The 21,787-nt window shown below is 42.8% G+C and overlaps 1 protein-coding gene across 1 annotated transcript in view; it reads left to right on the forward strand.

The window, feature by feature from the left end:
* The first annotated feature begins 3,471 nt into the window (after positions 1 to 3,471).
* Positions 3,472 to 21,787, forward strand: part of LOC8036679 (cyclin-I) — a 29,177-nt gene continuing 10,861 nt past the window's right edge. The window contains exon 1 of the mRNA XM_042289906.1: positions 3,472 to 4,242. Coding sequence (XP_042145840.1) covers positions 4,004 to 4,242 — 239 coding nt within the window. The 5' untranslated portion in view covers positions 3,472 to 4,003. The remainder of the gene's footprint in view (positions 4,243 to 21,787) is intronic.

A 21,787-nucleotide genomic window follows, 5' to 3' on the forward strand; every position in this document is an offset into this window, starting at 1 on the left:
GCCCCGAACCGGTTCGCGAACCGGTTCGCGGATCGAATTAATCGAACCGGAACTGAACCGGAACAAAATAAATTTACCTGAACCTGAACCGTAACCGAACCCATATTTTTTTCGGTTCGATACACTGATATATATATATAAGGAATTTTTGCGATCTGTTGTAAAAATGATCAGCATCGGCAACAAACAACTTGTACCGGCAATAATTCCAATCACTGATAGTTTGAACAAAAAAAAGAAAAACAATTTGTATGCTACCGACAGTCTACTTGTTTTAAGAATAATCCAACCTTCATGATGCATGATGCGGTGGCAGGATGTAGAGACCTCTTTCAATTCCTGTATGTTCATAATACTGGGCGTCGACGTTTCAGTAATTTGCTACCAATGGCAATGCAGTGACAATCAGTTCATCGAACGAGGTTCCGTCGACAGATCGTTTCATTGACAGATTGTTTCAGCTACAGCTCAGATTCGATTTTTTTCTGTAATGCTGCATGAGACTGTAGTGCACAAGTTGGTCAGGTGGGTTAACTTTTTTGTAATGAGCCTCCGCAGACTGCCGCCGCGGGGCGGCGTGAACGGAGGGGAGAGGGGGAGGGGGGGGGGGGGGGTTAACGCGCACTCCAGTGATAATAATAATAATAATTATAATAATAGTTTTATTAGCACAAAATAATTCACGTACATTAATTACTGCCTCACGAAAGCACTTGCGTGCTTGTGTGTGAGAACAGGCAGTCCATAAAAGAAAAACAAATCAAACAGAAAAAGAAACAAGCGTAAAATAAACACATCTCAATTTTGACACCACATGTTACAAACTTAGTTTTATGTAAACATTGCACCTTACCAGTGATACACGCGTGACGACGAAATGTCCCTACAGCGTGCAGTCCGCGTAACTGAGCGTCGATGAAACGTTCGTGTCGACGAAGCGTGTGTCCATGAAAAGTTGTCCACGAAACGTAATTCCACGAAATGAAATTCCATAAAAAATAAGCAGTTATCAATTTTAAATTTGATAACTGCTAATTTAACAGAAGCCAATACGTTCACTGTAATAAAATTGGCTCTGATAAACTACCCGTTACTTCGGGGGTACCCCAGGACTCCGTGCTTGTGCCACTTTTGCTTTTATAGTTTAACATAAATGTCCCACTTAGAATGTTCACAGATAATTGTATTATATATAACAAAATAAGATACCCCAGCGACAATCTTAATCCACAGGAAGCTTTGACTGAATTGGTCTAAAACGCGGCAAATAAAGCTAAATTATGATGAGAGCCGTCATGACAGTCTCGTGTAAAGAAGAGCCGATTCAATTTAATTACTTACTTGAGGGGCAACCTCTCAGACGAGTCGAGGAATACAAATATTTATGACCTGTTTTTTATCAGTAAACTCAATTGGAACCAACACTTGGAAGCGATTATTAATAAAACGAGGGGCACTTTGTTCGCGTTGAAAAGGAAATTCAAATATGCTGATTCAGGCACTAAAATTATTGCCTATAAAAGCTTTGTTAGACCTGTGTTAGAATACGCCAGCTCAGTGTGGCACCCTTACACGGACAATGGTATTCTCAGGCTTGAAAGTGTTCAGAAACTAGCTGGTAGGTTTATTTTTAATAATTTTCGTACAGAAACCTCATCTACAGTACTGATTCTCAGAGCGCAACTTCAAACCCCTTAAACAACGAAAAAAATTGATAGATTAAAAGTACTGTATAATATGTTTAATGGCACTATTCAAATAGAAAGCTCTAGCTGCTTAGAACCATTATCCACAGGGTCCCGACGTCTAAACCACACTAAAGCGTTTAAACAACGAAGGATTAAGAAGTTTTTTTAGATATTATTTCTTTCCTCTGACAGTTCAAGATTGGAATGAGCTACCAAACGACATTGTCATCTTAACACCTGTTGAAAATTTCATTACAGCTGTGGAAATTTTACTTACACGAGTTTTTCCTTTTTTTATTTCTATCTATAACTGTACTTTTTTCTGTCGTATGGTGTACCCACCCCTACTAAGGCTCCTTGAGTGGATCCAGTAGTGTTTCCAAATAAATAAATAAATAACGAGTTTTGGCAAAACGATAGGGACCCGACACAATGGCCTCCAGCCAGCATACAGTAGCAACTGGACGGCGGACGCACAGCTAGCATTAATGTCGATACAGCTCATTTCATTTTACCCATCGAGGCGAAGTACGATAGCATATCGTCGCATATCACATTCCATTGGGGCAGCTGTCTGGTTATCGGGTTTTCTTTGTCCCCTTTTATATTAGGCAAAGCAGTCGCGTTGTGTCACACACGGAAACGGGAGGCGAGAACAATAGGGGCTCCGAAACTCGCTGACCAAGATCACCATCACCGTTCCGACGAACAATCAAAACAAGAAAACAAGAACAGACAATTTCAACCCCCCCCCCCCCCCCCTTTAATTCCGGAAGTCGCCGGCCCTAAGAGTTAATGGGAACAATCATACAGCGTCAAAAGCACACCAATCTGGTGCTCGTCATGATTTTTGTAGGTGTTCTATCATCGCTGAACTATCATGCACAAAGAAGGAGCAGTGTAGTCCAACCCCTCCCCCCCCCCCCCCCCCCCCCCACCACCCCCAACACGGGTCCATATCACAAGAGCGAATGACATTTTAGCGAACGGCGACATTTGAGCGAATGGTCGTTTTAGCGAATAACGGGGGCGCGCGTTAACCCATCCGTCGCGCTGCGCTTTACGCCGCTCCGCGGCGACAGTCTGCGGCAACTCGTTACAAAAATATGAACTCACTTGGCCCACCCGAAAACGCCGCTTCGCGGCGTCCGACTATTCGCTAAGAGTAAAGCTATACGCACTCCGGAGTGTGCTTCGCGCGGAAATGGCTATACGCACTCCTCCGAGAGATCATGCCGCTCGGGCCACCAATTCGAACGGCGCGTGAATCACTGGGGCGCTCGTTAACACAGCCCCCCGCCTGCGTTCACGCCGCTTCGCGGCGACAGTATCGGCTGCTAATTACAAAGCGTAACCAGTACACGCCGCTTCGCGGCGTCCAGCCGGCAATCCAAGCCCCGCTGTCCCCGATCGCACCTCCGGAAAGGGAGTCCATACCATTTAGTTCTGCAAAGTTTCTCGACAACATTCGATTTTTTTTTTTTTACTGTTCATCGCAAAAAAAGGAAATGTCGTAAATATCGCCAAATGCATCGACAAAACAAAATGTTTGAGAAAAAAAAAAAAAAAAAGTAGGCCCACCGCGGATCGAACCCGCGTCCACTTACGTGTGAAGCGGACACCCTAACCCCTACGCCATGGCACCGCTTAGAAAACTCGTTGTGTCCACTCTCTTTATACGAGAAAAGCGGAGTGCGTATAGCCATTTCCGTCCGAAGCGCACTCCGGAGTGCGTATAGCTTTACTCATTCGCTAAAGTGTCCCCCCCCCCCACACACACACACACGCACTCCCCCGAGAATATCCTACAGAAAGTAAAATCCTCCCTTCGTATTTCCGATCCTGGATAAACCCTTGCTTTCAGGCCCTCTAGGCGGAAAACAGTACTGCTCGTACTTTCTCCGGCGAAAACGCGGCTGGAAGTCGGGTGAAAACAAAAAGGTGCCCGCTGCCGTGCGAAACGCGGCTTCCTCGACGGAGTAATAACTACGAGGAACACCACCAGCTTTAAGCAAGCTTCTTCTCGAAATCGTGGCTCACGGCGTCGCGAAAACGCGGCGCACGATCCACGCACGATCAACGAACGAGACCGGCGAAAAGCGAACGCAGCCACAGCATGCCACAGCGGGCAAACGCAAGCCTTCAGGCCGTCGTTCGTGTCTCGACCGGTCTCGGGGCAGGCTACTACACGTTTCCGCGAGCGAGCGAAACCGACGAATCGCTTCGCAGTGCGTCACGCCGGCTTTCTAGAACGTTCTCGCGGACGCTCCTCGTTGGGGGCTACCGGCCTACCGGCACCGGCGATTGCGGCGTGCATGCCCAGTCTCGTTGTCGAGTGCCTCCGTGTCCGTACTAGTATACCGCCAGCAATGGGTCTGCGCCTGCTCGCATCTTCTAGTCAGACGATGCCGACGAAAGACGGCGGCTTGTCGGGGCCGTCGTTGTCAGCATCGACAAAGCCGTCTTCGACCACGAGGGGTCCGTTTTTGATCACCACGGTGGCGACGGTGGACTCCGAGAGCGGGACGAGTCAGGTTCGAGAAATGATTCGAAGGTGAGTGCTTCAGTTTTTTTAAGGAGCGCGTTGGTATTGCACGCAATTTTTACGAAAGAGTTCCCCATGAAAGACAAAACACGGACAGCACGTTTTCCCGACTTTCAGCACACGTGTATTTTCTACAATTTTTACGAAATAGTTACACATAAAAGACAGAACACGGACAGCACATGTTCCGATCTCTCTATAATTTGTTTCACCGTAAAGCCTCGGTCTGGAGACAGTCTGGAGGCACTGTCGGAGGCGCATTTCTTCTTTGTAAAACGCTCCTGTCATATTTCTCGTACAAAAACAGCCCGAGACATGTTCAGAGCAAACATATACATATATGCGGCAGACGTGCTTTGGACATACTTCAGACTTCATCATGTCTGCAGCCTTTTGTATGATGTATGAACAGTGTGATAGGGTCACAAGACGTACTAATAACAGACTCACAGTCTAAAAGCGCTAGGTCATGCTTCTCATTCAGAGCGCTTGGTTGGTTCAGCCGGACTCATTGATAGCATACGCGTATGAATGAACGACAAACACCGTAGCGTTGCGCTTTCCTTTTTTGCACGGCTTTTTTCTTTTTTTTTTTTTAATTTTAGGAGGCTCGTAACGTTGGATGCGCTCCGGCTTGTGGTGAAACAAAAGTATGCGGAGCGAAAGTTCGTCTGCTTCTTTCGCGGGAGCTGCGGTGACGTCAGAACGACACTGAGCTCTGATTTGCTTTGATTGAAGGGATAGCGGTAACCCTACTATTTTTCTCAATCAGCCAATCGGAGATCGGCGTTCTGACGTCATCGCAACCCCTATGCAAGAAGCAGACGAACTTTCGCTCCATAGCCCGGAGGCAGTGAACAGTAGAGGCGCCTCGGTCGGCTGCTAGTCAGCGCGGCTGGTGGCCAAAATGGGGAACCTTGGGAAGGCCTAACCACCGAGCGATTGGGCCCGAGCTCTGCGTCAGAGTTCGGCACGTCACTCTGACGTTCGAGCTGGAGATCGGGTGCAATGTGCATTGCGGCCGCCGCGGGCCGTCTCAGAGTTTCAATAAACCCGCATAAGATGGCGCCACCTTTCGAGCCCAAACTTCATTGCCCAGGGGTATACTTCAAATTAAATCAAGTTTATTTCGTTGTCACATTTTACATGACAACAGGGACTCGCACAAAAAGCTGCTAAAGAGCAGCTTGACAAAGGTCCCCGCCCCCGTGCAGTTCGCGACAGTTTTAAACACAATTTAACAACTAAAAATTGGACTACCACTACACAGTGTACAGAGACGAGTACAAACCAATGCAAAGCCTGATTTATACAATACTAGGTTTGATGCAAACATATAGACGAAAAATACGCAGGCCAGTGAAAAACACGACTAATTAAAATCGTACATAAAATAATACATCCTATTCATAACAAAAACATCAGAAGCATTCAAAAATCGCATAGAAAATTAAGTTCTTTTAATTCCCTATGTGTCGACAGTCTGAAATGAAGCGTCTGATTTAGGTAATTTGTACGCGTTGGGCGAATCATCCAGGGCTCATTTTGTCTTAGGTTGCGTAGGATAATGCGATGTTTCAGGTTGGCTAGTTTAATAAAATGAACATTATTGTGCTGAAGAGCCCTGTGATACGTTGACAGAAGCTTGTAAGCATACATTTGCTCGACGGTTTTTATGTTTAGGGATTTGAATAGTGGTTTAGTGGGATGAAGAAATTGATCGAATTCATGAAATTGCACGTTCTGCCTTCTTTTGTAATAGATGCAACTTATTTAGATTACTTATTGTTGCGGTGCCCCATATCAGGTTACAGTAATTTAAGTCAGAACAAATTAACGTATTAAATATAGTTAATTTAATTCAAGTAGGAAGTAAACTTTTCAATTTTGTGATTAGGCCTACATTTTTAGATATTTTTGCTTGCACATAGTCTATGTGCGCGTTCCAGCTCATATCACGAGAAAACCAACACACCCAGAGTTTTAATACAGTCTACGAACACGATTTCTTCATTGTTTATTGTAAGATGTTGTATGATATTTATTTTCTTATTTCTCAGTGTCGTGTACGGGCGAATTCGTCTGCAGTCTGATGCACGTAGTTCGATTCACCTTGTAGTTCGCAGCGCTCGGCACTGTTGTTTGGCTCAGACGGTTCACCGTCACATATCGAATCGCAATCGAAAAGTGTGTTCAAATTTCAAAGCGGCAAACAAATAAACTATCACAAACTTTTTTTTTAGCTAGTTTGTTGTTTGTTTTATTGCTTGTACGTACCCCGCTTTGAAGGTTCGTTTAAAAGCGATGCCAGTTGCATATTTTGTGAAATTCCCCAGTGTGCTAACCCGCCGCCGTGGGAGGCCACATGGATTGAGAACCCTCGCTGCTCGGTCTGACACCAGTGGCAGACCGAGCATGTAACGTATATGTAAATGACATTGGGAATATTGACCAAACAGCTAAATTCATAATATTTGCTGACGATACAACATTTCTGTATGCTGCGCGCATGCATGGGTAAATTACTTTCAAAATGTAATTTAATTACAACTACAATTACTTTAAAATTAGTTTAACTACAATTACAATCACTAGTACGTGAAAAGTAATTAATTACTATTACAAACTACTTTTAAAAAGTAGTGCAATTACTTTACGATTACTTATTTCTGAGAGCGACCCGACTTGGGCCATATAACTTTAAGCGAGTTGTATAGAATGCAACGTATTTATTTGTTCATTCCTTGCCCCAGTGTCTGAGGAGGCTTAAGCATCCCTGCATAAATGCCACGTATTGTACTTTTATGAATTTTGTTAAAATCGTGATAGAACTTGACAGTTTGGGGCAGTGAAGTACTACGTTCTTATATTTTTAATAAATAATAATAAATTAGTTCCTGTGGTGGAAGACGCCAGACGGCTAAAGAAAAAAAATTATGTTGACAGACTTTTGTCAGCCAGGAAAATAAAAATGCGACAATTATAAATATGAATATTCTACAGGTATTTATATAAAACTAAAATCCACACGCGCTAATACGACCACATTCGCATACAAACATCATGGTATTGTAAATTATTTACATTGAGTTGAAATTATAATGGCTCAGAAATGTATAAAAACCGAATCGGGGCTTCCGAATCATTGGTGCCAACATTCACAGGTGCGATGTCAGCCTCCAAAATGCTTATGCAATGAATATCAGAAGTAAAATTAACAGGAAATGACCTTTAAAATAATACAAAGATACAGATAGAGGGGCGTATAAAACTGGCAAAAAAAAAAAAACATAGACAATTAAAATTCCCAAGCTCGGCTAAAAGCTAAAGATCAATTTTTTTTTTTTTTTTTTCAATATTTTGGCATGTTTATGCAATTGTTTTCTGCTTGCTCCGCAGACGGCGCCACATGGCGCCGTTGAGGTAGGCTCCAAAGAGGATTGTCTCTTAGCCCGCAGTGTAAGCAACAAAACAACAAACAACGCAATACTGTTTTTTGTGTGCGCGTATGTGCGTGCGTGTCTATGTGCGTGAGTGTGTCACCGAGCGCTAGGCCGCTTGTGCAAGCGCTGAGGCTTTTAGAAAGGTGCCGTCGGGTCCACAAAGTATTGCAAAAGTAACTGTAATTGTGCCTGAAATTTTGCAGTTACTGACGCCAAAAAGTAATTAAATTAAAATTACAATTCCTTTCAGCCTAAAGTAATTATTACAATTACAAATTACCACGAAAATTAATTAAATTACTATAATTCAATTACTGTAATTGAATTACTACCCAAGTATGTAGCTGCGGACGATCCTGAGGAGCTTGTGTCGAAACTAAACCTATTGTTAGGCCAGATATTGGCATGGACAAAAAAAAAAAAAAAAACGCTTTAAAAATGAATGCAAGTAAAACTAAAACCGTACTATTTCAATCTAAGCATAAAATTCTCCCTCCAATAAACACGAATACTTTAAAATCGGTAAATCTCGAATTAACTGATAATTTCAAAACACCCGGTGTAGTGTTTTCTCGGAATATGTCCTGGGATAACCATATCGAATATTTAAATAGAAAATTGCCAAGAACTGTGAGAATTATGTTTCGGCATCGGTATATAGTTCCTACATTTGTTAAAATATTATTATACAAATCATTATTTCATTCCCATTTAAATTATTGTTCGTTGGTTTAGGGTACTACCACTGCAACTAATCTTGAGAAAGTGCACCTGCATCAAAACATAATGTTGCGAGTAATTGCAAACGTACCTTATCTTTCGCACGCGGAACACCTGTTTAAAACTTATAATATACTCAGTATTCACAATCTTTATAGCTTTAGGCTATCCACAAAACTTAGAACAGAATTTTGTTTATAAAACTTCGTCCCTGGTAGAGTTGTCTGGCTTGCAACAACGTATCGTACAATACTAAATTCGTAGTCCAGATTACTGGCATGCACGTACCAACGTGTCGCCTGAACACTGGAAAACAAATGCTAGCACACCGAGTCCCAAAGCTTCTAAGTGTATTGCGTTCTGAAGGTATGTTTATAGATAATTTAACCCTAAGTGAATTGGCGCTGGCATGCATGCTTTTGCATATATGAATTGATGTGATAAGATTTTTTTTTTTTTCTGTCTTCGTTTAAAGGTATGTTTTGTGTTGTTTTACGAATGTCGACTAATGTGGTGCTCAGTGCCTTTTTTCTATTTTCTTGAGGGTTTTTTTTTTTTTCGTATTCATTGTGATTGTGTACGATTTTGTCTGGGTTATGATATTTCCGAAGCCTCGCAGAATGTACTGGGCCGTGAACTCGTCAAGCCGCGTAGCGTGGCTTTTTTTTTTTTTCTTGGCTCCACCATTATGTGTAATGGCAATATACTGTTATTAATATATTATATATCTTACCCTTCACTAACGCAGTCAGTTTCGCGTATTCGTATTAAATTCTGATTAGCATTCTTACTACATGGATAAGTCGTCCCGCCAAAGGGGAGATACCGAACTTTTTAAAAATAGTTTCAAGTTTTTTTCGCTCTCTAATTGAACCAATCGAAACTTAATAATATAGTGGGGACGAGGCGTGTACAGCGATTCGCAATGAAAGATAATCTATGCTCCTTGCATAATTTTGCTCTCGTAATAAAAAAGGAGATGAGCGTATTGACGGTACCGCGCAGTGCTGTGAAACATTGAAGTCTGGGTTTTTTCACCACCTATCTTCTGTACGAAATACACTAAATAAATTGTCTACCTTAATATGATTTTTTTTTGTAAGAAATTTAATTTAGTCAGTCTGAGGTGTGAAATAAGGATGGTAGAAGGAATAACTACGCAGAGGCTGTGTGTTTTCCCCATTCACCCACTGTCACCTGCAATCCGCTTCAATGCCGATTGCTGGAATTTCTGAGAATTCAACTGAACGCCTTGGCATTCGCTCCACCCAGAACCCGTAAGTTTCAGGTTGACGTCGCTCAAGGTTTCTGCGCGAATAGAGCGGGGAACAAGTGAATCTAATCCTCTTTAAATAAGCATAAAAAATCAGTGTCGCACGCTCACTGTAATTTACTTTCGAACGTGCAGCTGGATGGTGCAGTTGTTACGTGAAAATATCGAAGAGCAAGCTTGCCTCGTTCACAATTCACAGATAAAAACCGCAGTTCGCCTACGGTGCAGCGTACGAGGAGCTAAGCTTTTTTCATGCCGATGTGGAAACAAATGTTGCCGTGCACCTTCGGGATTCTTGATTAAATGAAAAAAAAAAAAATGGGGTGACGAAAATGATTCTCACCATGCCCTGGTTCCCTGCTTTGTCAAATAAAATGCCTTAATGGCGAGAACGCTTTTAACTTTTACTCTAATAAAGCTTAATACTCCATAAGAAAACTTTATCTATTTATTGATTTATTTATTTGTACGCCTCCTTAATGGTGCACTTATCAATGTCAGATAGTAACCCTATTGTTCGGAAACGATAAAAATAAAGAATTAAAGTTAGGACAAAACAACGGTAGCAACACACTTTCTAAATTTACGCTCTTCATCTAAAACTCTAAGCTATAATCATTTAAAACTAATTTGTTCTAAATGATTATACGTCAGTTGAAGGCATGTCGTGGCGGGTGCTGAGTGATACAAATCAGCAGGATAAAACGAAGAGTGAAGTCTACTAGACTATAGGAGGAACGCGCAACCCATTTCCGATCCTATAGACGCTTTGCAGCAGCTGTGCATGGGCGCCGCCATAACTGACCTTCAGTTTTTGTTTTCTCTTATCGAATTTTCTTCACTTCATCATTACCATAGCAGGCCAGGTTATGGCCATTTTAAATTCTATTGCGTCCTTCTACTTAGCACTGGCCTTTCTGGAGGCTCGTCAACACCCGTTTCAGTCGCTCGGTATCTCCATAAGACAAAAGAAGGTCAGCAATGGCGGCTGTAATCTGGCGCGTGTGTAAAGCGTCTATACAGAAACATCAATCTACGGATCGTCCTCCTGTTGTTTGTGTCCAATTCCACGGGGTCACAAATATTTTCATAACTGTAGAAATAATTCGGTTGAAAATAACGATCAAACAATACACGAATGAATGTACGTTGAACGCGCTCAATTACACTTTTAATTAGTCACTTCAATACAGTTCAATACAGTTTAGAAATATTCGACACTACACACCATTGAAAAAATTGAACGTAAAAAACAAAATGGTTTAGACAAACTGCGTGTTATTCGCGTAATGGCTCCCAGAACTCAAAATAGGAAGCATTCGTAATTGTAGTTACGGTGATGATTAAAATTAATCGCAGTATTCATAAAATCTCCCAGATCACGGATGACCTCAAGATGAATAATATCGGTGAAATCTAATGTATATAGAAATTTCAAAAGATCACGCTTCCTAAAAAAAAAAAAAAAGTCACTTTTGTTTTTGATTTGTTTAAAAGACAACTTTGGTTTTCGTGTGTAGCTTTTTATTGTTGAGCAACTTTTTTATTTCGATATTTTCACAAAACAAATGTACCACTATCCATACTTTCGTTGTAAGTTATACTGTCCGAGCGTCAAAACCTGTTTTTGTGTATCAATTTAAAATGGGTTAGATTCATTTTGAACTCTTTGTAAATGAACGTCAGGATCCTTGCTGTGTGACAAAACATTGGTCGAGTGTGTTTCTTATTCAAAACTCATCACGTAAAAAAAAAAATCTAGCTTGCGTTTTTCTTGCTTTAATACACCAGGGTTGTTTAGCCCCTGGCGGTTCTCAACCTGTTCAATCCCAGAAATATAATATTCTTGTCCAGTAATCGTGTAAACATTTCCTTCGGTAATCGTAACTGGTTCATTACTTTTATCTCTGAGTAACCTGTTCGTTTCTATTAACATTCTTACCGCAAAAATAGTCTTATAATTATTTTTTTTTTTTTTGCTGCATTGTTGCGTAAATTTGATGTAAGCAATGTGAGTCTTGCACATGCAACAGCTATTTGCTAATCGAAAGTGCTTTGATTTTAAATATGATTTTTGATCGACCATTAAACGAGTTGGTGGCCGAGTGTAATAAAGACACACAAACAAACAACGCCGTGTTATGTTCGTGTTTATTTTTTTTCTAAAAAAATTCTTTGGCTTTTTCAAGTTTCCGCTTCGCTGGTCTTCCTTCCTCCCCGGAGTGGAAAGGCTGAAATTTTTGTTCACATTAATCACATTCATTGACTTTGTGTTCACACGTTAATCACATTCATTAACAATAGTTCAGTTTTTCAAGCACCTCGACGAAATAGACCCTTCCGAAAAATCCCAGGAGACCTTGCATGCAGCGAGGGGAATTGTGGGGCTGTTCGAATGTAGTACGCTATTCACAACTCGAACCGAATAAAGCGAACGGAATAGATCGTCATCACATACTCTGGTTTTGCTTTCCTTCTGCCTTCTCTGTGTTCTGAAGTCATGAACTGTTGAAACAACGTCAACTTCGTCTTCACTTCTTGAATAATTGCACGTGCCGTACATCTCAACGTCGCAATGCGTAAAGCAGACGCTGGAGACACCAGATATTTCCGGAAAGGTCTATTGCCCTCTTTATAGAGGCGCAAGACGACATCTAATGGCAGACTGGTTTTCATTGGCACTCCATGTCATGCGTTACATTTTGCGCCATTAGAAACGTAATTATCATCATCCTACTGCCTTTCAGCTGCGTGCGCACTCAAACGATCCGTGCAGAGGATTGTGATTGTGGTTATCGAGCTTCTGGTAGATCAGCGGAAAAGCGTCAGTAGACTGACATCCCCATAGGACTGAAAATGAGAGTTGAGTACTTATTTATTTATTTTTTTATTAGAGTTATACTGCAGCTCTCAACCGAAGGTCATAGCAGGAGTACAGTACAGTTATTAAATACTCCTTAAAACAGGGGGGGGGGGGGGGGGACGGCTGCGCCATTTGCGCCGTTTTGCGCCAGACGCATGTGTCTGCGCCATCCTGCGCCATGTTGCTGAAACTGCGCAACAGCCAATAATACCTCGCGCCATTATGCGCCAGATCACAAAACGTGCGCCAAAATATTTTTATTTTGTCTTGGTTTCGGTTTTATTGACTCGATTGGCAACAATGAGCGTGTTTAGCCTGGTCGGCTTTGCAATCCCTTCTTCTGTTCATTCTCCCTGTGTATCCCGAGTCGGAAGCGCGGGAAAAACCTCTGATTCTAAGCGCTACACCACCTGCGACTGGATTATTATTCTTCAACCATGAGCAGTTAAGCAAGTCGACTGAGGTGAGGTCGAGTCGTTAAGCGTGAGATTGCCTGAGGTTCTGCGGCCCGGGGTCCGGGACCCTGACTTCAGCTAGTTGAAAACAAATGAGCAAATTATTTCTTTTAGTATACCTACTTCATCGTTAGAAGTTGGAACCGCATTCTCGCAAGATAAATCGTGATTTGATAGAACTGAAACGCGGTCCGATCCGAAACCTTGCCGGCCAGCAGCTCTTACGCGAGTGGTATATCTACTCGGCGTATACATTGACCTTGCTCCTGCTTATCGCTTTAAATACAATAACTTCGTTAATCGTAGTCTGCTGCTTCGATATCGAGTTGCACAATATGATAAACTCGAAATTTGTTGCTCTGTTCTTCCGTGCAACCGCACGTCCGTTGCTTACGCACGTCACGTGGTTCGCACATATAATCGCTATGTCGAGCACGTGTGGGCTGCGTGATAAGCAGTGCTGGTTTGCATTTTGAGCAGCTGAAAGCCACTCAGAAAATATCAAGGACGCTATCTTTAGAAACATAGGGTACTTGCTTTTTGATTCTCATTGAGGCTCGCAAAGTTTCAAGTTTTCTCATCTGTTACATTGTTATCCCATCTACCTAGGTCCCTAACCACCCATGTTCATCTGTGCTGCTAAGCACGATTGAAATTGCTCCAGTGCGTGTCTAAGACACAAGCTGAAGTGCGATGAAAACCGATCTGAGCTGCTCCTAGCCTGCTTCAGAATGTAGTTTTAGCTGCTCCCAACCTGCTCCAAAACAGCTGTTTCAGCTGCTCCCGCGGCTGCTCCCAAGTACATTTCATGAATTCCACCCCTGTTAAAAAAAAAAAAAAAAATTGGGAATTTAGAATAAGAGATGATATAAGAAGGTAAAATCTGTCATTGAAGGAAGCGCGACTATGTCATTGTCAAGCGAATTTCAACTTTTCGATGCTGATATTGCATTTTTCATGAAGGGGGGGGGGGGGGGGGGGGATGGAAATGTTTTCTATTTTCTTTTGTTAATCGTTGCCCTAGTTCTATATGGTATTATACTACAGTTGCTATCCAGAAGTGCGGACCAAACTTCCCGGTCGCATTCTTCCTGAAAATGGCGCATGACTAGCATCTGGATTTCGCAGCTGTTCTCTATTATTTTCTTTGTAATTTGCTTTTACTAGGACGGTTCTGGGGTTGTTTTGTCTTTTCCCGTCTGCAATAATAATAAAAAAAAGAAAGAAAAAAAAAAACACGAAAGGTTAATCCGCCTTTTTGCCGCATCCCGCAGCAACAGAGAAGCACGCTTTTGTTTGCCTGTTTTTTTTTTGTTTTTTTTTTGTGGCTAGTGGAACACATCTGGTATGTGCTTGCTGCGGTGTAAAGATCGAAGAAAAAAAAATAAAGGGGAAGTTGTGCACGCCGCTGCGTTTTGAGCCACACTATGGGAGTCGGAGTTACGCGTTCATCCCCGTAGCGCCGTCTTTCCTGCATGGCATGTTGATCCAGCTCCTCACGTGACTGAATTCGGCGAATAGCAGCGCCGCGCGTTTAAAAACGGGAACGTTTGGCGGGGCGCGCGCAACGTCTACTTTCCTGCACGGCACTTGATCCGGCTCATCACGTGATCGGATCTCGGCGAATAGCGGCGCGGCGGCATGCGGAAAACAGACGCGTAACTCTGGCTCCCGTAGGGAGCCTCTACAGGAACTCTAAGCCGCACATGCAATGGCACATGCAAGTGCACCGTCACGACCTCATTTAACAGTTTTCTGCCTTACTTCCCCCGTCCCATTATAGCGATCTGCTTTCAAAAAAAAGTACGCATTCAATGGCATACTCCATTTATATAACTTTTATTTTTATGTCTCGAATGTCCGCGTCTGTGGCGCAATTTCATCTTCTTTTTTTTTTTCTTTTTTTTTTAATAAAATTGACAATTTATTTTTGAATGTCCCAAAACCCGCGAAATAGTTGTAACGTTAGAATTACTTCAAAGTTTTACAACAGATGAACTTCGTTCCCTTTTGCCCAGTTACGATATGTGCTACTTATAGACCATTCCAATAATCGCCCTCTGCATGCCGCCATCTTTTTCCGCTAGGCTGTTGAACGCGTTCTGGGCTTGCGCAGTAGACCCCTTCTGCCAAATATCAGACTTCGCGCATATAAGTACACACACCCCAGTAACCCAGCATTTTCTTTTTGCCTTCGTAATCCGCGATTGAACCGTGTAGAGCCAGGTAGAGCTGAGCAGCTTCACGCAGGAGTCGAAAATGCACACCGTCTGTTGAACAAAACGAACCGTCACGGCTTCAACTCAGTGGAACGTAAAAAAAAAAATAATAACATTAAAAAATAATTGATAGTTAACAAGCTCCCATAAGAGGAATACGGAGATGTATAGGGTGACTGAAAGGATTCGCAAAGAATGTCTTATCTTAAATGGGCTGTAAAAATCGGCGCCTGCACGTAGCAGTCTAAACTTTCCGTTAAAGGTATATTTCGCAGGTCGGTAGTTTCATGTAAAATTACGAAGCGTAGCTCCCTTTCTGCAGAAAATGGGGCCAAAAAAAAAAAAAAAAAAAGCTTGCCAGGGTCAACGGTGGGCGGCGACGCAGACGACCGAGTCGAGCGGCGGGACGCGTTTGGCGCACATATTGATAGATGGCGCTACCTCATTATCGAGACTGCGCGCGACGACTGTGAAACGAACACACTCTTTTTGTAATCTACCAAAACTTTAAATTAAAAAAAATAATAAAAAACGCGGTTGCGTAACGACGGCGTTTTTGCTGCCGACGAATTTCGTCTGCGTGGCGTCTGCTTTCTTTCGCTAGTCGGCACTTCCGACGCTGCTCCCGACGCCATCTATCAACACGTGCGCCAAACACGCCCCGCCACTCGACTCGATCGTCTGCGCCACCGTCCGCCGTTGACCCTGGCAAGTTTTTTGGCTCTATGTTTCACACAGAGAGAGAGAGAGCTATGCTCTGTAATTTTACATGAAAAAAACCGACCTGGGAAATACACCTTTGACGAAAAGTTTGGATTGCTACGTGCAGGCTCCGAGTTTTACGGCCCTTTTGAGATCGTGCCTGGTTATTTCGGTCACCCTATAGATATTTAGCAACACAGGCGAGTCCCTTGAAACAGTGGCCATCTTCACCTGAGTTGTCAGGAAGGCCGTGATAACGCAAGCGAGCTATATTCGAAGGTCGTTCACCGCTCACGAGTATTAAATAAAACGAAGAGGAAGAAAAAAATAAATAAACAGAAGGTTTTGCCTATACTGAAGAATCCGAAAGTTTAAATCTCGGACGTTTTAGGCGCGTCTATCCACATGGGCACGTCTTTCGACCTCGTGAACGTAAATAACCCCCGTAGACGGAAAACAAGGTATATAATTGCGACCTGTGTTATAATAAGCGTGCATGACCTAAAAAGCGGGTAGGTTTCGTGTTAAACGGAGCACCACTGTCTTTCCTTCCTTCAAACCTGACCCGGAGCAGTGTTGGCACTTGGAAATAACGAGTTATTTATAACGACTTCACTGGTAACGCGTTTTTTTTTTTTTCGGTAACGCGTTAACGTGCGTGTTAGATGTTCTAAATGACTAAGGAGTAAAATGTTTCCGTTACTATTTTACGGCATCGTCTATATCAGACTACGTTAGTCGGTCAATACACGTGATTAATATGGGTTTTGTTTTAGAGTACAGCTTTTAGGCGCCTGTTTTCGGGTTTAGCGGCGTCGCCGTCGGCGTAACCGCGCGCGTGTTGCATTATGGGACGTTTCCCCGCTAAAGTTTGCGGGGAAATTTCTCTGCTAAATATAGCGGGTTAAGTTTCCCCGCTAGATTTAGCGGGGAAAAATGACGTCACGACTTCGTGTCACGTCACCCATAAACGAATTGAGCGGCAGGACGAGGGAAGTTAGGGAACAGGAGGAGGAGAAGGACCACGAGAGGAGGATGGGAGGGTACGGATGAGGACTAGGAAATCACACTGTAAACGATTAGTTGTTCTCGAAGTTTGTATCCGCAGCTTACAGCTGCCGAATAGTATTGAGATCAAAAGTAACGTAAAAGTAGCGTTCGTTAGTTGTTGGAAGTAACGGTAACGATATTTCGTTACGCTTAGAGGACGGTAGCAAATCTCAGCAACCCGTTACCTTTTTGACGAAAACCACAAGTAACGATGTTTCGTCACATATATTCGATAACGGGCGCAGCACTGCCTGGACTGGAGTACCTGGATCAACGCCAAAGGTGTCATAATAACCGGCGTCACAATGAAGCGAGTACGCGGCATAATAGATGGGTCTCTCCTGGCATTGTCTTTTTTCTTTTTTTAAGTTTGTCGATTGCTTCCGCGTTCGGGGCTTGCATGATAGCTGAGCGTTCCGCCTGAACGACCCAAAGAACTCCCGCCGCCGTCTTCGTTTGGCACCGTCGACCGCGGCGCGTTTTGAACGACTGCCAACTGATTCGTCGACTGGCCTCCCTCCGTTCAAATCGACTGGAGAGTGGAGACACGCATACCCGCCGCGTCGCGTCGTGACGTCGGACTTATATTGGCTCTGTGGGCCGGAGCGCGACCGGCGTCGACCGGTTTGATTGTCGGTTCTTCAACAAGCGCGAGCTCGTGGGTGGCTCCTGCTGCACGTATACTACCATGAAGCTGCGCTCACTCTGCTGATACATCATACAAGAAACAGTCTGGAGGCACTCTCTGTAAAGTCTCATGTTTTAAAAGTAGCGCAAGGTGCGTCGATGCACGAGGCAGGTGCAACGTGCAGCCCTTGGGGAGATCATGGCGACACAGCGCAGCACTGATAGAGTGTACTAGAAGGGACGAGTGGGGCCACCCGAGTGTTATTTAGGTAGCCCCGCATGTGGAAATAACCGGCTAATCCAAGCCACTTCGCTCGTAGTGCCCTCTCGGGCGCTACGAGCGAAGTGGTTTGGATTAGCCGTTTTTTATGAAAAACGCGTTTCGTTTCAATCCCAAGCATGACCGGCACGCTGGTCAAGGTCATAGAAACAATAGAACGCCGGACTATATTTTTTATACAACCTAGACGTCAGTCGTCTCGTACACTAAGTCACCGCGACCTGACTGACTGGTTATCATTTGAGCCCCCGTTCTCGTTTCGCCCTTCTCACTTGGCCCTTCTCAAAACAACCATTCTCAAAAATATCTCCCCTCTTGCACCTGTCGCATTTGGTCCTTTCCCGTTTCGTCCTTCGCATTTCAACCCTCCTTATTTGAGTACGTTCTCGTTTCGCCCTTCTCACCTGGCCCTTTTCAGAACAGCCATTCTCAAAAATATCTCGCTTTGACCCATCGCACTTGACTCTTTCCATACCAAAGTCGTTTTCTTTTCGGTTAATATTAATAAATACATTGATATATTTTGTGTGTGTTTATGTGTGTGTGCCACGCTACCGGCATACTCTCTCTGCTAAGAAGTTTAGCACTGCGTCGAGGTCGTCATGAAAAGCTACTAGCTGACAATAAAACAGACCAACTATTTATCGCAGCCAGATCATATTCCGAAATGTCACGTTGTTTGAGGTCCGTCGACTTGGGACAATGCCACCACTTTTATAATGTATGCTATTTCTGTTCAAACAAAGTTTCCAAGAAGGAGGAGGAGGAAGAGGAAGAAGAGGTTTCCAACGAGATCTGATGTCACGGGCAATGCGTTGACCAGATATATTTTGTGGACTTAATATTTGCCATTTCACCAAAAACTAAACACAATTCTTCCTAAAAAGAGCTGGTGTCTGTCGTTTTTAACATGGAGGGGGGGGGGGGGGGGGGCGCCTTTTTTCTCTCCCACCTCTTCCCCTGTCTGAGATACACGAGAGAGAAAAAAGGGGCGTGCTGCGATGTTAGCCTGCGTTTTTAGTAAGAAAAGAAGGTCACGCATAATTTATTTTAAGAATGCTTATAGAGAACGCATGACTGATCACATTTGTGCCATAAATAGATCTCAAAAACCGCTTTAATAACCCACACTTATTATTTTTTAATGTATCAACTTTTCAATCCTATATAAATATTTACACTTAGCAAAGCATAGGCTCGCCTGAATTTTAATTGCTATCTACACTCTAAGAAATGCCTGCACGTTTACTTACCCGCAAAACACTCAAAGAGCCAATCTCTGCGATCTACGAAATCAGTTCACATTGAATGATGAGGCGGAACACCCGTTTAGAGGTAAAAATGAAAAAAATGAAGCCTGCGCTGTGGCATCACGCAATGCAAAGCATCATGCTTGCATCGCATATAAACCAACCACAGCCCACTTTAATTTTCAGATCTAAACAGATGTTCCGCCTCATCATTCGCTGAAGTGATTTCGTAGATCGGAGGGATTGGCTCTTGGAGTCTTTTGCAGGTAAGTAGACGCTCAGGAATTTCTTAGAGTGATAGCAGTAAGGACGCGAACCGGTATAATAAACAACTGTGTGCTTCGTGCAAGTATGTCTGTGCCGTGAAGGACGACCAGGCAACAGATGTCGCCGTCCTCCGAGCAGCTGACTTTTGTTTTCGTTTCCAATATAGAACATGTTCAGAAACGAATGTCGTTTGCGGCGTTCGTCCTAAATTTCCTCTCTGCGTTTGTTCTCGTCTATGAGCCATTTTTTTAGACAATATTTATTCTGTCCTTTACTGTGTAAAGCAGTCTCCTTGACTGAAAGTCTATGTCATAAATTAACGAAATGTTTCATTAGATATCTAGACATAGTTAGATTTAGTCTGCCATGGGTTTGGGCGACATTGTTACACGCAGCTAGCAGATAAGAAATTAAAGCAGTACAGTACGACTGCTAGCCTGGGGCCTTTGAAGTGAATCACGCATCACACAGGCAGGGGTGGTAGTATATTACAAAATAACCAAGCAAATTCTTAACTTTTTTGCCCTTTTGTGAAGGTTGATTATCAGCACCTTATAGAGTAGATAGTGCCTCAGGCCTACGCTCAGGGTTTACTAAAAGGATTTCTTATTACCTGTACGATATTATTATAATGAAGTATTGCTGATGGGGCATTCTTCACCAAATCACCCAGGTGGCTCCACAACCTCCCCAGGTCTGCGCAAAAATAAAATCATGGTGGAATCGACTTCTCTGAACGCATTAATACATTGCCTGTATATTACAAAAATTTAGTGGTGCTTTTTTATTTTTTAAGCTGCAATTTTTTTTTTTTTTTTTTTGTAGAAACGTCAGATTGCGACGGAATAATCCTGAAAATGATAAGTGGATAGAGTATACCAGCGATACGTTGCCTGTAGAGGGGAAAAATGCAGGGGAAGTCAGCTTTAACGACGCAAGAAATAAAGAAAGATGGTTTATTCGATAATTCAAAAGGGAGCGCTCTTGGAGGGAGGGGGGAGGAGGAGGAGGAGGAGGAGGGTCTGGTTTTCGTTACCCCCTTGAACAAAGTTCGGCGCACGGCTGTGCTGACAACTATCCCGGAGAAAAGCTCACCCACTTTTGTGCGGGTCCGGACGAAAGCTTACCTCGAATTTAATTATTATATAAAGTGGTCGTTATCATTTAATAGCAGTAGTGCTACCAAGGTTTTAGGCGCCTCTCGCGCAGGCGGTACACAATGCAGCAGAGTTAGCGCGATGCGGTTTTTCGCATTTTACGTAGAGAAGGGGTTGACCAGCGTCAAACTTTTATCGCATAAGTTAGTGGCCCGAATGAGCAATTTCCACCGCACTGCTATAGTTCCATTAACAACCCCTAAAATGAAAAAAAAAGAAAGAAATATCCTGTTGTTTCTTACATTTACATCAAGTCGCTCTGCTGTAAAAAAAAATTAAAAACAGTATTTTTATAAATTTGTCAGTTTTATTTTATTTAAATGAGACTAATATCACTGTCTAGAAAATATTGAATATTTATCACTATATCTTTTCTTTTTTTTAACACGGCAGTTTGATAAGTTCTTTCAATCAGTGAAAACAATGCAGAAAAAGAATTACTGCCATTTTTACAACTTTTTGTTCATGAAAACGCCGTCATACTGAAACAAAAGCAGCTAAGTTTTTTGTTCGCAAAAAAAAAAAAAAAACTGTATTGGCTTTCCTTTCTCGTGATTTGATTTTCTTGCAATATTACATGACTTCCCAGTTTTCGTTTCTGTCGCTTGCGGTCTGATTTGATAGCAAAAAAAGATGTGACGTGACGTCACGTTCCCCGCTTATGACAAAATGCTGTATGAGGGGGAGGGGGGAGAGGAGGCCCCAGCAAAATGGAAGATTTGGGGGGGGAGGGGAGGGGGGGGGGCCCCCCCTCCCCCTTGGGTTACGTGCCTGGCAAAGTTAACCGGCATCGTATCGTATTCACCCCATTATTTTGTGAATTTAGACTAGAAATTTACCTAAAAATGATTCTTCCCACAAACCCCCTCTAAATAAATCTTTAAAAAATAAAAAAAGTAAACATATATATATATATTGTTGTTGTTACACTTAATTAAGATTAGGATAACGCGACGGCCTGGTTTTCTTTTTTTAGTTTGCGGTGATGTTTTGAGAGTTAAAAGTCATACCTCAATGTCGAACACCATGGACCCGTTAGATTCTAATTCCACGCTTTTGCAGCATGACAAGAAAAAAAAAAAAAAAAAGAAAGAGGATATACATATGTACTCCAAAATTTAAGGGGCTTTTTTCTTTTTCCTGTTGTAAAAATATGTGTACCCTAACGATGTCGTCGAATTGTGCAGCGTTGAATGATCCAGCCCATAGGTGACATAATAATAATTGCATTGCGTGTATGTTTATACG

Source organism: Ixodes scapularis, unplaced genomic scaffold (assembly GCF_016920785.2).
Source record: "Ixodes scapularis isolate PalLabHiFi unplaced genomic scaffold, ASM1692078v2 PGA_scaffold13__105_contigs__length_92229423, whole genome shotgun sequence".
In the NCBI taxonomy this organism is placed as follows: domain Eukaryota; kingdom Metazoa; phylum Arthropoda; class Arachnida; order Ixodida; family Ixodidae; genus Ixodes; species Ixodes scapularis.